The sequence below is a fragment of the Ziziphus jujuba genome, chromosome 12 (genome assembly GCF_031755915.1).
Source record: "Ziziphus jujuba cultivar Dongzao chromosome 12, ASM3175591v1".
Taxonomy (NCBI): Eukaryota; Viridiplantae; Streptophyta; class Magnoliopsida; order Rosales; family Rhamnaceae; genus Ziziphus; species Ziziphus jujuba.
In genome coordinates, this window is record NC_083390.1 from 24,781,066 (window position 1) to 24,798,763 (window position 17,698).

General features: G+C 37.5%; 1 protein-coding gene across 1 annotated transcript; it reads right to left on the reverse strand.

The window, feature by feature from the left end:
- Positions 1 to 3,486: 3,486 nt before the first annotated feature.
- Positions 3,487 to 17,407, reverse strand: LOC107429742 (disease resistance protein RPP2B-like). Its single transcript, XM_048462949.2, has 11 exons — positions 16,719 to 17,407; positions 15,260 to 16,358; positions 14,766 to 15,041; positions 13,659 to 14,022; positions 12,952 to 13,562; positions 12,177 to 12,857; positions 11,440 to 12,074; positions 10,516 to 11,343; positions 4,741 to 4,897; positions 4,099 to 4,662; positions 3,487 to 3,941 (listed from the first exon to the last, which is right to left on the reverse strand). Exons 1-11 carry the CDS (start codon positions 17,198 to 17,200, stop codon positions 3,933 to 3,935), a joined length of 5,706 nt encoding a protein of 1,901 aa, XP_048318906.2. The 5' UTR covers positions 17,201 to 17,407; the 3' UTR covers positions 3,487 to 3,932.
- Positions 17,408 to 17,698: the final 291 nt, after the last annotated feature.

Sequence of the window (17,698 nt, forward strand, 5' to 3'; positions counted from 1 at the left end):
ATGCTTGAAGCATACATATTTAATAGTTGGCATTTAAACAATTTAGTAATAAATGATTATTTATATAGTACGCTTGGAGTGAATAATCAACAAATTTATTAAAGTTTAAATTCTTAAAAAAGGGAGTAAGTTGAGTATACAAACACAAATAAAGATGTACATCTAATAATCTATAAAATGTCTTGGAAGCCCAAGAAGTGGCAATATATAAAGAAATATTTCAAAAAAAAAAAAAAAATTCTCCTGAAGAGAATAGTTAAATATTTTAAAATCATAAGAATAATTATTTATAATTTATTCAAAATAGCTACTTAAAATCATTATACATAATTATGATTTCAAAATTATATGATATTTAATCTGCATATAATTAACAAATTGAGAAATTTCTTTTATATAGAGTAAAAGGTATTTAATTACTCAAAAAAGAAAAAAGAAAAAAAAAATATATATATATATATATGGAAATTCTATGGTAAGGAAGGTTCGTATGAGAATCGCAGTATTAGTGATGGTTTTCATAGTATTAATCGTCACTAATATTATAAAAAATCGTCACCAATACCGTAGTCCGTATGAAGACCGACCGCACCATAGACGGACTATATATATATATACACAAGAATTCTATGCTAGGAACTCTAACCAAATTGCATGCCGACAAAAAACGTGATTTTTTGTGAGAAGCTCTGTTGGCTGTTCGATTAAACAGGTGGTCTAGATTTTTTTTTTTTTTTAGGCCAATCGGGACTTTCTCCTCTCTCTTTCTCTCTCGTAGCTTCTGAGGAGACTCTCCTCCCTCTCTCTTCCTCTCCCTCTCTCTCTTCTTCTTCTTCTTCTGTCTTCACTCTTCCTCCACCACCTGTCGTCCTTACTTCAATGCTATCATTTTAATCCTTTTTTTTTTTCCTGACCCTTTCTTTCTCTCTCTCTCTCTCTCTCTCTCTTTGTTTTCTCCCTTTATTTCTTTTGTTTTCTTCTTCTCTTTCTCATAGAAAACCAAAAAACACAAAAGCTCAAGGAAAAAAAAAAAAAACCTAATAGAGAAAGAAAATATAATTTTTATTGGGATTTCGAGGATGCTAACGAGAATTCTGCGAAGTGATTGAGGTTTGAATTGTGGGTTTGTTAATTTGGGGGTTTAGGTTTGTGATTTACGGATTTTGGAATTAGGATGGAGTTAAGGGCAGCTCCAATTCGCTGCCTCCTTTCCTTACAAAGACTGTGAGATGGTAGATGATCCTTCAACTAATTATGTTGTGTCATGAAGTTCCAGTAACAAAAGCTTTATTGTGTGGAATCCACCTGAGTTTGCCAGGGATTTGTTGCCCAAATCTTTAAGTACAATAACTTCAAAGTTATTTAATTTTTTTTATGCATCTAATTACACACCCAAAAGAAAAGTTAAATAAAAAAATAAAAATAAAAAGCCGTTAGAATGTTTAAGTTACTCTGTCTAAAAAAAAAGTCACAAATTCAAGATGAACCACTCATAAAAGTAAAACCCAACAACTGCATCATATGCAAAGGCTTCTTCCCTCACCAAAAGCCCTTCTTTCTCTGCCTCAGCCATTTTTTTTCTATCTTGAATTTTTGCGAATCCCAATAAATAGCTTGCAAGTGGATACTCTTCCCCTTTTCTCTATTCTCTTCCCCATACCATACCGACCCCATAAAATATTTTTGTTTTTGTCTCTTTTTCTAAACTCTTCAGGATGCTTATCTTTTCTTCTTGTCATTCGTTCTATGCCTCGTAGGTACACTAAAGTGAGACATAATTTTCTATTTTATTATAAAATTTGCCATTGGTTCGGATGAAACACGGTCAGGCTGGTACTGACCTTAGCAATTCCTTATATCTATATATATATATATATATATTTATAGAGTAAGTTTCTGTTTTACTGAGCAAAATTGATTCACATGCCTCTTTTTTTAAAGATAAGCATGTTGTCACCCAACATATAATAAATTTTATCGTCCAAGAGAAAATTCCTATATATATATATATATATATATAATTCAGCTCACCATCACACACACTCGGTCGTTCACTATAACAAAACTATTTATATATATATACCATGATCATAACTTTGTAATAAATTTTATGGTATTAGGAGATATATATGTTTCTTTTTAATCTCAATTCTAGTTGTATATTTAGCCAAAAAAAAAAAAAAATTCTAGTTGTATAAGTAATGAGAATCGAGTGAATCAACTATATATTTTGTAAGATGTTTCAATCATTACTACAGAATTTCAAAAAACAATCCATCTTTCAAGGTTTTAAAAAACCTTTTTCAAAGAAAAAATATCCACACTCACTCATTTATATTGAGTGTTTCGTTTTCTTTCCAACCGAGGGACTTCACATGAAATTTCTTCTCCCCTTTGAAGATTTATATCATCCTTGAACAGGGAAATTCCTATAGGGGAAAAAAATGAAAAATATCTCATATTTCGAAAATGGAGATGAAAGAATTTGAACGTGCTTCGGTCGCCATGGAATCCCACGGCCGACATGCATATGCTCTGTTTTGTCTCTGTTTTTATAGGCAGACAATTAGCAGCAACTCATCTTCTTCTCAATGTATATGCGTTCGTTTTGACTATATTTTCATTGACTAAATCTTAAATGGTGGCTGACATATTCACCAGCGTCCAAAGCACTGGGAGATATTAAAAAATGGTACTATTAAATAATCAATCTATAAAAATTATGATATAGCAAACAGAACCATGTAACAAACTGTATAAAATATCCCTTTTGAATAATTATCGATATGACAAAATGTATAGATGATTAATAATTCAACACAAACCTATTTACTCAAGAAGAATTACTTGCCTCATATACTGGCCCTGAATGGAATTCCTGTTAGCTTGGATACAAAGGATATAAGAAATGGAAGGTTGTTCTGTAACTCCTAAAGAATTGTGACTATAACTTATAGGGGAAAATATTGTTTTATTAGTTCACCTAGACTGTAAATCCTAAAAAATATCTGCAAGTCTATAAGGCTATATTGTTAGTTCACTATTTGAAAAGTAACCAAAAAAAAAAAAAAAAAAAAAAAAAGAAGAAGAAGAAGAAGAAGAAGAAGATTGTATTGCTATGATGCTTTTCCCACACCTTTTGCTGAAAAATGTAGTTGCTTCGTGCCAGGTGAAAGTTTTACATTCAAAGAAGCCTTGAAAAGTGAAAACATGGTTATAAACCTATAGGCCATTAGGAACTTGTAAAAAAATGATTCAGTTTTCTGCCTTTCCTTCTTATAGATAATGTAGTAAGAACACAAGTAAAGAGTCGATCATCCTTTATATGAGGCCGTGTGGTGGCCCTGTAGTAAGAGGCACCAACAGCCCAGCCTATGAGCTGGGTTCGAGTCTCACCAGCCAAAAAAAAAAAAAAAAAAAACAAAAAAAGATCATCCTTTATATATGTTTTATTTTTTGACACAATATGATCCTTTATAAATGTTGGTTATACAATTGCTGGATCTTTTTTTCTCCGGAATTGTAGTTTGGTGCTTGCTTCTGAAGATAACTATGAGTATGAACCCTTAGCTTCCTAGTAATGCAATATTCAGGAGATCAAAGCAGTATTGGCCTTTGTTACTAAGCTTTTGGTTAAAAGAGCTCATTTTAAGTGGATTGTTTTAAGACTCAAAGTGCAGTTGTAGTTCAGCCAGAATTAATCACTGGGATCATTAGGTTTACAGAGAAAAACAACAAGAATAGTTTTATAAGTTATACCAGCAAGAGTTTAAAGTTATACCATGAAAGAGTCAGGTCCTCATTTAATCAAGATGAAACATGAAAAGGAAGAAAATCAGCAGACTAAGGAACTCCAGGTTTCAGCCAATCAACTTGAGAAGTAATCACCTCCCAATTCATCACAAGCAATTACATTTGTCAAACCTTTTATCTTATGTATCCTGCAAGACCACAATGACACGCAACAAATAACAGACTAGAGAGATGTATATATAATGGAGAGACTGAGAATGAAGCCTACGATAGAGAATCCTGATAATGATGTGCCTACTGGTAATTAAGGCCAGAGGCACAGAGGCTATCATATAATTAGTTTACCTTAGTCCTTTGGCTTGAGGTTGCTGTATCCTTCCTTTCTTTTCTTGTTGAGGGACTAAATCTTGATTCTCGGACAACACGGTTATGCAATTTATGCTTAAATTCTTCCTCATCGTGCCGGTATAAAAGACGAACACCACACTTAAGAACCAACCATCCTGGTCTATCACTTGCAAAAGAAGCTTCAATGGAAGTGCTGTGATCCAACTGATATGAATCCCAAGGACGTGGAACATAGGAGAGCCATATAAATTCTTCACCACAAAACTTCTTGAACTCCTCATTGGTTATTTGGTAGTGATGCAGATCCATACCAGCCCTTTCAGTTTCCATGTGGCAAATGAGGTTATGAGGAACTTTCAGATCGAAACCGTCAGGGAAGGTAGTTAGATGCTGGAGCTGTGAAAAGTATGCACAGAAAACTAATCCTGTCCAATTACCATCAGTATCTCCATCTGATGCTAGCTGCATTGTCACCGAAGGGCCACTACTTTGATGATGGAACCACTCTAGAATATTCGTAGGAGGTAAACATAAGTTGTAGGTGGTATCTCGATCAAATTCCTGTAAATATAAATGTTGTTTCCGATGATTAGCAAGAAAAATTGAGATTTGAAAGAGGACAAACTAATAACTACTTACTAGTCTAGTTTTTTCTGACAAAGTTAGCTGTGTCAGATTTTCTTGTTTGCTGCCTTCCACCGTTTTCATGCAATCCTCCTGAGATGGGTCTTTATTTTCATTGGCAATGTATAGCCGGATGACATTCAAATTGCTAAAAAACAACGTCATGCATTGGGCTATTGTTGTGGTTCTCTGACCACTTTAGAGAAGAAATATGAGAAGAAAATAAAAGAATTCTATTAATCTCTTAAAAATAGAATACAAAAATAAAAACTTCTCTCATGGAGGATTCTCTCTTGGAACCTCTCTCTGCACTCTCCAATTCTCTCTGGAATTGCTCACTCTTCTCTCAAGTTCTCTCTGGAACTTAAACAACTCTCTCTCTTGGAGTTTTCTCTTGCTCTCTTGGCTTGATTTTCATGGAACGGGAAGGAGCCTATTTATAGGCAAGCATGGCCACAATCTTCAACAACTTAGCCCACAATTGTTGATCGGTGCAGCATGTCAACAATGGTGGCTGTCAACAATGGTGGCTGTGGTTGGTGCGGTTGGTGTGGTTGGTGAGGTTGTGGGTTGGTGCGGCTGGACTTCACAATTCTCCCCCTCCAGCCGCATTTAAAACTGATGGTCATCTGCCATCTATTCCAGCTATGTCTCTGCATAGCTTCAGCTTCTCTTGAGCAACAACTTTTGTTAGCATATCTGCTGGATTCTCTTTTGTGTGGATCTTCATCAGTTTCAGCAACTGTTGATCTATTACTTCGCGTATCCAATGATAGCGGATGTCAATGTGCTTTGTACGGGAATGATACATTGAGTTTTTGCTCAAATCCATGGCACTTTGGTTATCACAATGTATCTTGTAGTCTTCTTGCTTGATGCCCAATTCTGTGAGAAAAACGCTTTAACCACAACATTTCCTTACCCGCTTCCGCTGCGGCAATGTACTCTGCTTCAGTAGTGGATAAAGCAACACACTTCTGCAATCTTGACTGCCATGACACAGCTCCCCCTGCAAAAGTGTAGAGATAACCTGATGTAGACTTTCTATTATCAGGGTCTCCGGCCATATCTGCATCTGTATAGCCTTCTAAGATTGGATCACCTCCCCCGTAGCACAAGCACAGCTTCGATGTACCTTTAAGATACCTGAGAATCCATTTGACTGCTTCCCAGTGTTTCTTTCCAGGATTTGAAAGAAATCTGCTCACAACACCTACTGCATGAGCAATGTCTGGTCTGGTACACACCATTGCATACATCAGACTTCCTACCGCTGAAGAATATGGTACTGAAGCCATCTCCTCTATCTCTTCTTTGGATGAGGGGCACAACTTCTTACTCAACTTGAAATGATTTGCAAGTGGAATGCTGACCGGTTTGGCTTTATCCATGTTGAATCTCTTTATCACCCGTTCAACATACTTCTCTTGAGATAGCCATAACCTTCTATTCTTCCTGTCTCGGATTATTTGCATTCCCAAAATTTGTTGAGCTGGTCCTAAGTCTTTCATATCAAAAGACTTAGACAATTCTTTCTTCAGCTTACTAATCTTCATTGCATCTTGTCCAACGATCAACATGTCGTCAACATATAGCAAAAGTGCAATGAAGTTTCCACCTGAAAATGTTTTAATATAAACACACTGGTCTGCTGCAGTCCTTTTATAGCCTTGACTCACCATAAACGAGTCAAACTTCTTATACCATTGTCTTGGTGCTTGCTTGAGGCCATACAAGCTCTTCTTTAGCTTGCATACGAGGTTTTCTTTCCCTGAAACCTCAAATCCTTCTGGCTGCTCCATGTAGATTTCTTCATGTAAATCACCGTGAAGAAATGCTGTCTTCACATCCATCTGCTCAAGCTCTAGGTTTAGACTTGCTACTAAACCAAAAATGACTCGAATTGAAGTCATTTTTACCACTGGTGAAAAAATCTCATCAAAGTCAATTCCTTTCTTCTGAAGAAATCCTTTGACCACCAATCGGGCTTTGTGTTTCACCACCTTTCCGCTGCCATCTTTCTTGAGCTTGAACACCCATTTATTCTTTAGTGCCTTCTTTCCTGTTGGAAGCTTAACCAACTCATAAGTATGATTTTTCTGCAAGGATTCCATCTCATCTTGCATTGCTTGCAGCCACTTTTCCTTCTCTTGATGAGAAACAGCTTCCTGGAAACTCTCTGGCTCCCCTTCTTCAGTAAGCAGAATATACTCAGATTCTGAAAATCTCTTTGATGGAATTCGGCCTCGCTCAGATCTCCGAACTTGTAAACCACTGGTTTCAGGAGGTGTACCATCATCTGACCGTTGTGATGGCCCTGCAGCTGCTTGAGAGGATTGAGTCTCCCCCTGCTCATTATCCCCTTCTTCCTCCTGGTCTGCTTCTGGTATATCTTCATGCACCTCATTATCCTCTGTGGCTATTTGTGCTGGTGCTGGATTAGGACAAAAATTCTCGGCACTAGAACTATAATTAGGAGACATTCTGGGCTTTTCAATGTCTTCCATTTTCTGGTTTTCTTGGAATACTACATCCCTGCTTCTAATAACCTTCTTGGTTTTCGGGTCCCAAAACCTGTATCCGAATTCTTCGTCTCCATATCCTATAAAGATGCATGGAGTAGATCTTGCATCGAGCTTCTGTCTGAGCTCCTTGGATACATGTACATAAGCTATACAACCAAACACTCTTAAATGAGAGTAGGAGGGAATCTTACCCGACCACATTTTCTCCGGAATTTCAAAATTCAACGGTACTGACGGTGATCTGTTGATTAAATAGCAGGCGGCACGAACAGCTTCTCCCCAGAATGGCTTTGGCAGCTTAGCCATACTGAGCATACTTCTGACCTTTTCCATAATGGTTCGGTTCATTCTTTCGGCTATTCCATTATGTTGTGGGGTACGAGGGACCGTCTTCTCATGTCGAATGCCGTGTCTTCTGCAGTAGGCATCGAACTCCTTGGAAGTATACTCGCCTCCATTATCTGAGCGGAGACATTTCAGCTTCTTTCCTGTTTCACGCTCTACCATGGTATGAAACAGTTTGAAGTAATCCAGTACCTGGTCCTTTGTCTTCAAGAAATATACCCACACCTTCCGTGAAGCATCATCAATGAAGGTCAGGAAATACTTGTTGCCACCTAATGATTCCACCTCCATGGGACCACAAACATCAGAGTGCACCAGACTAAGCAACTCTGATTTTCTCGATGCAGAGGAACTGAAGGAGACTCTATGTTGCTTACCAAACAAGCAGTGATTACAAGGATCTAGCGCAGCATCCTTGCAAACAGTGATAAGCTTCTTCCTTGCCAAAGTGGACAATCCTTTTTCACTCATGTGACCGAGTCTCTGGTGCCACAGATTTTGAGACGCCTCTCCTTCTGCAATATTGAGGCTGTCTGCACATATCTTCACATGAGTCTTGTACAACGTTCCACAAATATGTCCTCGGGCGACAACTATGGCACCTTTCGTCATTTTCCATGTGCCTTTGCTGAAATAGTTGTCATAGCCTTGCTTGTCTAAGGCTACTCCCGAAAGTAGATTAAGCCGAAGATCTGGAACATGACGGACATCCTTCAAAGTAATTGTACAACCAACATTCGTTTTTATCTGAATATCACCAGTTCCCATAATCTTTGCGAAACTGGAATTTCCCATCTTTACCGTACCAAAGTCTCCTGCTTTGTACGTTTTGAAGAAATCTCTATGTGGAGTGACATGGTAGGATGCTGCAGTATCGACTACCCACTCAACATCTTGGGTTGATATATGAAGGCATGTCTCTTCTTCGGTGGAGCAGAGCGCCACTTCTCCTGTACAAGTGACTAGTGTCTCTCCATCCTTCTTCGGCTGATTACCTTGGAGTCTCTGCTCTCTCAACAATTTTCTGCAATTCTTCTTCATGTGACCCTCCAGGCCACAATGATAGCATTTATACGATGATTTTCTGCCGTCTGTAGATCTGCCTCTGCTCTTGCTCCTGCCTCTCCCCCTATCTCGACCACCTCTTTGCTGTCTTCCTCTCTCTGTGACGAGGGCATGCGACTGATCCATGCCAATGTCCTTTCTCCTGGCCTCTTCATTAAATAGGGCATCCTTAACCATAGCCATAGTAAGTTTGCCATTCGGGGCCGAATTGCTGAGAGAGACTACCAATGTCTCCCAACTGTCTGGAAGAGAGCTTAGAAGTAGGAGGGCCTGATCCTCATCCCCTAGTTGGTAATCCACAGCAGATAGTTGATTTACCAAGCTCTGGAACTCACTGGTATGCTCGGCTACAGAAGTTCCACTCTGTAATGTTAGATGTACCAATCGCTTAAGCAACAGGGCTTTGTTCCGAGCAGTCTTGGCCTGGTACATGTCCTCCAATTTTGTCCAGAGGGCATATGCATCCGTTTCCTTTGCTACATGATGGAAGACACTGTGGTCGATCCATTGCCTGATCTGACCGATCGTTTTCTTGTTTAATTTCTTCCATTCTGCTACTTTGCTGGGATCGGGGTTTTCGCCTTTAGCTTCTATAGGATCAAACAGATCCTTACAATTGAGGAGATCTTCCATCCGAGGTCTCCAAAGTGTATAATTTGTGGCAGTGAGCTTAACCATAGCTCCCGAAGATGATTCTTCCATTGACATTATGGCTTGACCAAAAATGGAGCTGAATTTCGCAAAAACGGAGTTAACCGTTGCGTCCGGAACGGCCGAAAATGGTGGACTTGACTCTTCCGGGGTCAAAATATAATTACCAGAAATTTTGGGGCAAAACTGTAATTTCACAAAATTTCTGGGTCAACCTGCAAATACAGAAACTTCAGGGGTCAATCTGTAATTTCCAATAGTTCAGGGGCTTCACCGTAATTTCAGAAAACTACAGGGGTCACTCTGTAATTTCCAATAATTCAGGGGCTGTTCCGTAATTTCCGAAACTTCAGGGGCTGTTCCGTAATTTCAGAAAATATTGCTGACGTGGCAGATGGTGCTGACGTGGCACCACGTGGCAGATGACGTGTCAGATGACGTGGCGACACGTGGCAGATGACGTGTCGGCTGGCGTGGCAGATGACGTGGCAGGTGTGCTGACGTGGCTGCTGACGTGGCTGCTGACGTGGTCGTCTTCAACCTCTAGACGGCGCGTGCGGCGCGTGGGCGCGTGAACAGTTGCAGAAAAAGTTCAGTCGGCGCGTGCGGGCGCGTGAGAAGTCCGTTTTCTCTCCGGCGAACTTCGTTGTTCTCCTCTCGTCGGGTACTTTCACCTGGGATTGTCAAATTAATTATTTGAGCAACTTTCCGAAACACCAACTTGAAGAACAGTAGCTTTGTTTCTTCAAATTTTGGACCCAAGCTCTCAACCAGGAGCTCTGATACCACTTGTTGTGGTTCTCTGACCACTTTAGAGAAGAAATATGAGAAGAAAATAAAAGAATTCTATTAATCTCTTAAAAATAGAATACAAAAATAAAAACTTCTCTCATGGAGGATTCTCTCTTGGAACCTCTCTCTGCACTCTCCAATTCTCTCTGGAATTGCTCACTCTTCTCTCAAGTTCTCTCTGGAACTTAAACAACTCTCTCTCTTGGAGTTTTCTCTTGCTCTCTTGGCTTGATTTTCATGGAACGGGAAGGAGCCTATTTATAGGCAAGCATGGCCACAATCTTCAACAACTTAGCCCACAATTGTTGATCGGTGCAGCATGTCAACAATGGTGGCTGTCAACAATGGTGGCTGTGGTTGGTGCGGTTGGTGTGGTTGGTGAGGTTGTGGGTTGGTGCGGCTGGACTTCACAGCTATTGACTGTCTAAATTCTTCCACATCTTGCTGGTACAAGAGAGCGGCGCCAAGGTTCTGAATTTTCATTCCAGTGCACTCATGGTAGATACTAACCTCCAAGGATCTTTTCTCATTCAACTCTCCGAGCAACAACCAATGGGGTACATAAGTTAGCCAAATGAACCCACCTATATACAACCACTTGAATTTGTCTTTACTGATGCAGAACGAAGTGGCAGAATTCAAACAAGTTTGTTCTTTTGTACTGAAATGACACAGAACTCCGAAAGAGCTATCCGAGTCCTCAATCTCATCAATGGCAGTTTGATGATCACTGTTTACTGAAAAAGCAACACATACAGCAAGCCCCCTCCAATTTATATCAGTACTCAGATTTTCAGGTAACTTGATTACTAACCTCTGCGAACTAGCATGGTAATGTTGTTTAAACCAACTCAGAATTTCCTTTTGAGGGAAGCACAAGTTGTATGTTGTGGAAGGAATAAAAGGCTTCCAAGCAGAAATGATATGCCCTCTGAGACTAAGAGTAATGTACACTTTTGAGTTGCAGTATTGTTTAAGTAAATCCTCGAGATTACTTTTCCACATTTCCAAATCATTTGTGTACACTGGAGTCTCTGCCATTATCTGTAAATGAGTGAAGGCAATATTTGAATACACTGAAGCATTCATTTGATGTGAAGGATCAGAAGGAATATTCATGGAGTGGAGAGTAATTGGGTCACTCGGAATAGAAAATTGCTGATACGCAATAAAGACTTGTTTCTCAACCATTTGAGCCATACTTAACAAACATTTGTTTGCCTGCAAATGTACGTACTCCCTACAACAGTCCACATAAAGAAATTATGTTAGGCTAAGAAAACTAGTTTATTCATTTATTCACGGATAATAATAAAAACTGTTCAAAGAAAATAACCTTTCAAAGGAGAAACTAGAATGGATAGACATAATTTCTTCTTTCCTTCTCTTGTGCTTGCCACACTCAACTTTACCAAGCAAACCTTCCACCTGTTCACTCAAACTTTGAGTTAATTGCTGTTTACGTTCATCATCTGGACCGTGTAAGCCCAAGTCTATTATCACTTCAGCTTCATTTTCCAAATCTTGCTCATATATTACTCGAATCCCACATATTTCAACCTCAACTTGTGGGATATTGTTCCGAGACAAAGCACTTACTGCCCAACATTGATTCAACTCTTCTCTGAAATGCACTCGTGGTGCATGAAACAGAACAACTTGATGTGACTTCAGAAATATTGGTAAACTAGACATTGTTTTTATATATGATACCGTATTTCCATGAGAATACAAGTCAACATAGAGAAGTTCATGGGCTTCTGAATCCGAATTATTGTTGTGCAGATCAGATAGATTCATTTTGAGCCCAACATAGATACAAAATCCTACCCATGACTTATCATCAAACAGGTTTCTTGGAATGTAGCAAACTACAATGCATCCCAGACTTTGATGGAATAACCAACTTGATATATATGCTCGCACATGAAAATGAAAAACCATAGACTGGTTACGTGCATAGCTTGATCCCTATAAATTTCATAAATTAGTGAGTCACAGAAAGATAGACAATACAAAATAAGAGAAAAAAGACAAGAAGTATAAATATATATAGAGTACTCGAAGTATCACCTTGAAGAATATTCTTGAAAGCAAGATCTGCAGATTTCTTTTCACTTGGCAGCTCAGATGAGAAGTTGTAAAGCATTCATATGTGTGAAAGGAATATCTATTGAGTTGAAGAGGTTTTCTGATGTCAAGTGATCTTTCTCCAATTCTTGCCTCGTTTAGCAAATACTTATAATGTTCCAAAGAGGAAAACTGTTGGTGCTCCTTAGCTTCCTGAACTATATGTTGAGCAAACTTTTCCACATCATTTCCATATATTACATGCATTGCACACATTTTTACCTTCAAATCCGGTCTGTCTGTTGAAACTGAAGCTTTAATCTTAGTTGCGTAGTTCAATTGCTTCTCACACATCCTGTGTGTTTGTGGAACATAGATACAAACACCATATGATCCAACTCCAAAATTTTTTAAGCTTTCTATGACAGGGCGTCCAAGACAATAGTCACCCATGGAAAAATTACAGATAGTCTCTTTTAAATACCAACCTTCATCAAAGTTTTTTTGTTCCTTGAATACGAAAACAACAAACAATACAAATCCCATCCACGTTCGTCTAGAGTCTCGACGAGGCACATCAATGCTTGTAGAAGAAGATTCACTAATCCCCTTATCACTAATCCATTTTGGAATTCTTGTACAAGGAAAACAGATTTCGAAGTTCATTCCATCATTGATAATTTCCTATACAAAATTAATTCAACAAAAAAATATATTAAGAAAATAAAGATAAGGAAGAAATTCGGTAAGAGAGAAACAGAGAACTCGAAATACGTACCTCAATAAGTTTGTCAAATATTGCAGGAATAAATTCTTCAGGTAGCGGAAGATGGTGGAATGTTCCCCGAGTTTTAAGTGCTTTACGAGCATCAATGAAATTGAATCCATTATTTGATGCCCATATTGTCGATTGATCATTCAACTTAGGACAACCATATGCTTGGACATATTGTATACTTTGTGGAAATTTTGGCAATGACTGTAGCTTTCTACACTTATTCAAACGAACTAATTTAAGTTTTGAAAGCTGAGAGATGGCTTCGGGTAAGCTTACCAAATTGTTCTTACTCAAATCTAAGCATTGGAGTGAGGACAAATGATGAATATCATCAGGGAGTGCATGTATATTGCATTGACTTAGATTCAATGATGTCAAAGAGCTTAAACCAGAGAATGTATTTGGCAACTGAAAATTGACAGGTAGAATACCATGAAAGAGATCTTTCCATGATCCATACCTGCTAGGATGGCCAAAACAGAGTGTTTTGAGGTTCTTCAGAAGAAGAATGGATGAAGGTGCTTCTCTTATAGCAGTTCTACAGGCATCAAGTTTCTCCAATTGTTCCAAGTTCTCAAGGTTTTCTGGAAGTTGTTGAATTTGCAAGCAGCCTGAGATATTGAGAGTTTTCAGAGATGTCAAACTAGAAATGAAATTTGGAAGAATCAAAAGGTCCTTGCAGTCTCTTAAATCTAACAAAACCAGACCAGTTAAGCATTGCATTGATATTGGCAGCTCCTTTATAGCAGTTCCATCCAAATAAAGTTGTGACAAATGATCCATATTTCCTCTGATCTCTGGAAACTTGTTGAATTTTGTGCATCCTGAAAGAATCAAAGTTTTGAGAGATTTCAAGTTGATGCCTTGAGAAAGTCTCTTGAGAGATTTGCAGTCTTTCAAGTTCAACAAGGCAAGATGTTCGAGATCTCCAATTGCTGGGTGTACCTCTGACAATGCTTGGCAGCCTTCAAGAATCAGCCTTTCAAGATTGGGGACACTACTGAAGTCAGGGCTTTGGTTCAAGTACTCACAGTTACTAAGATTGATCAATATTAACTTTTCCAAAGGAAGCTGAACGTGGAAAAGAATAATAAATGGTGAGTTATAAAACTGCACTTATCTAAGTTAAAGGAATATGTTTAAATAAGGTACACTCTTCATTTCTTTAGTATACCGTTTATAAATGAGAAGTTCCAACCCCAATTGAATAATCCAACGGTCATGAAAATAAGTTGCACTTTTTTTTGAATCTCTTCGTCTAATGACGCTACTCAAAGGTATTAGTGCTAGTTTTACACTCCTTTGATTGCTTAAAATTATTCCCTAATTATGTTACGTATCTTTTGTTAAACTCTATAAATCGAGCATGTTCTGTTTCTGCTGATTTGATCAATTTGATTAAGTTAGCAATAGAAATCTTTGTATTTCTCATTTTTCTCCCTTCTATATTTTTATTCTAAACTTCTTCAATCAGAGCCTTGGAACAACATAACAACTAAAATAAAATACAGAAAATATGAAAAACCTAGTAAACTTAATTTCATTTCACATATATCATTCAATGTCTTCTTTAGGGTTTTAAAGAAAAGAATCCTATATTTATGACAACACAGAAATGGAAACAATTGTAAATAATAAACAAAACTATAATATAAGAAACATTTTCTCTAACATAATTAAAGAGAATATCAAAATGCATTATATATTTATTTCTTAAATCTATGTTTAACGAAATTTGAAAGTATTTATCTTTGTCAAGATCACCTAATATACTAATTTATTAAAATAAACCTTGAAAAAGTATATAATCTTACTGTTGTTTCCATCCACATTTGTTTAATGCGGCTGCTAGACATGTCTAGCTCAACAAGTTTATGTGGAGGAACATCTAGCGGCATAGAGTCTTGCGGATATCCATGCCATTCCAAAAGCCGTATATTGTTGGAAAGATATACTTGACAGTAAGGAATGTGCACATTTCGTAACTTCAGCAATCGTAATTTTTCCATCCTTAAGTTCAACTTAACATCCAAGTGTAACTCTTCATTGTTAGATAAACTGAGGAATATGCCTTCAACAACTTTTGTTCCCTATAACAATGGAAGAGATTTTCAATATAGAAAATGAAAATAAAATAATGTTTAAACAAATACATGATATAACATAAACATACATAAAAACATCTAAACTCAAATCCATATCACAAATATATGCTTGAGATATATGAGTTAAATATGAATGTTCTAAATTGAAATAAGTAAAGAGGACGACATTGTGGTTCTAGATAGTAATCAATCATATATCTTACCTTATTATTCACAAGTACATCATAGACATCTTTGTGAAACCACAGCCTGCTGCGCTCACCGGGATCCTCAGGGGATTCTTGACGTACAATGTTTCGACCAAATTCTTGTAATAAATCATGCATCCACAGCTTGTTTCCTAGCTTTGTTACAAGAGACTTGTCCATGAGCACTTCTATGCCAATATAAGGGTTAAATTCACAACTTTCTAGAATCTTGTTGACACGATGTTCATCTTCTCCTTTGAAGAAACATGCTATGTCCAAAAATATTTTTTTCTCCTTTTCATCTAATCCATCGTAAGTTACACGAAGCGCACGAAAAATGTCTTGGTTAGGATTGTCCTTCATCTTCTCTAGTGTGTCTGACCATGCCTTTGCCCTTCTCCCAAATAAGGAGGAACCCATAATCTTAAGTGCTAAAGGATGGCCATTAGCATATTCTACGAAGTCATTGGACAACCTTACAAAACCATTTAAAGGGTGGGTTTTCTTGAAGGCTTTCTGACAAAAGAGTTGAAGACCTTCATCATAGGTTAGTTTATCAACCTCATATATGCAGTTCTCTCCATATGTCCTCAACAAGTGCTTATCTTGAGTAGTCACAAGGACTCTACTCCCTGGACCTAACCAATCATGTTGTTCTTCAGCATTTCCCACTAAACATTCTAGCTGTTCCAACTCATCAACATCGTCTAAAATGATAAGCACCCTTCTACAATGTAACCTGTTCTTTAAAACATTTTTTCCCACTTCAACATTCTTTATGTCTACTTCGCTACCTAGCAAGTCTTTACAAAGAAGCTTTTGCAAGTGAAGTAAACTACTTTTTTTTATTCCCTCTCTTACATTAGGTACGAAAGCATGAGCTTCAAATTTGTTGAAACTTATTTTGTAAACTTCTTGAGCTATAGTGGTTTTACCAACTCCTCCCATACCCCAGATCCCTATGGTTCGAACATCATCCAACCCAATTTCCAATAACAAATCAATTTTCTTTAAACGCGAAGCCATTCCAACCAAGTCATTGCTACCGCTTGGGAATTGATTTATAATTTTCGAAATCACTTTGGCAATTTCATCAATGACCTCTGTCTCAGGCCTTAAAAAAAATAAAAATAAAAATAAAATAAAAAATAGTGAGGAATAGAAATGTTTGGAAGAAGTTGGAGATCCTCAAATTTTTGATCTCCCAAATATTTTCAAAATAAATGAAATGAGTTATCTCCACATGTTGATGATTAAAATCTATAATATCGATGATATAAATCCCAAATTTTAGGCTTCCAAATCTTTTTCAAATAAACCATGACCACTGGTGTCATTTTCGGTAAATGAAAATAGAGTTTTGTCATTTCTGGTTATTTTCGCTGCATGTGTAGCAGTTGAAAACAGAATTATATCTTTATACACAGCTAGAAGAGAAGAAGTAAAGCTTGCTACATAAAATAATAATAAATACCTGTTTCTAACATTCCATCCCGAGATGGTGGCTACTTCCATCAAAGCATCTCTCCATTTGTTCACCTTCCCAGTATAGCGTTGAGAAGCTTCGGCGAAAGCTTTTCCGAAATTCCCTGTTTGGTTCTTTACCTCCGTTGGTTCAACATGATAGAAAACAGGAAGAACAGTGAGTCCCAACTCTTTCTTGCACTCAACAATCTCAACAAGTTCGTCCAAACACCAACTCGAAGAAGAATAATTCTCCGAAAGAACCACTACTGCGAATCTTGATTCTCTTATTGCTTGTAAAAGTGCTGGAGAAATGTCTGTTCCTCTTTCAAGATCTTCTTCATCCCTGAAGATATCAATTCCTCCACGTTTCAAAGTACGGAACAAGTAGTCTGTGAAACTTGTGCGAGTGTCTTCACCTCTGAAACTGAGAAATACATCATATTTAGGCAATGAAGATGATGAAGAATTTGAACATGTTTTAATGGCCATTGAATTTGAATCCCTCCTCCTCAACAGCTTAGCTTACTCATTTCTCACAATGATCAATTATATTAATCCTGCGGTACAATGTATCAAAAGAGACTTGAAAAGTCTTCCCTTGTTGGATTATACATATCCACAAATTTGAAAAAATGGTTGGAAAAGATTGATTTTACCAAGAATTTTCCTTCCAGTTGTTTTGTTTTTTTTTGGGGTCAATTTTCTGTATTAATTGGTAAACAAATTTGATACATGATAAAATGTACATCAATAAGTTTTTGATGTACATTGCACCTAGACATTCCGAAGTATATCCTAATTGCAAAATCAATCACTCACATTTTATGTAATTACATATATCTTTCTGCCGTCAGAGTCATACTGTTGATGAAGGTCATTTCATATATTTAAAAATGGAAGCATAAGCATTAAATAGAGATGTTGACACAAATGATGGGCCCATATGTAGAGGAGGAAAAGTTGCAGAATCCCTATAGTTGTTAAGTG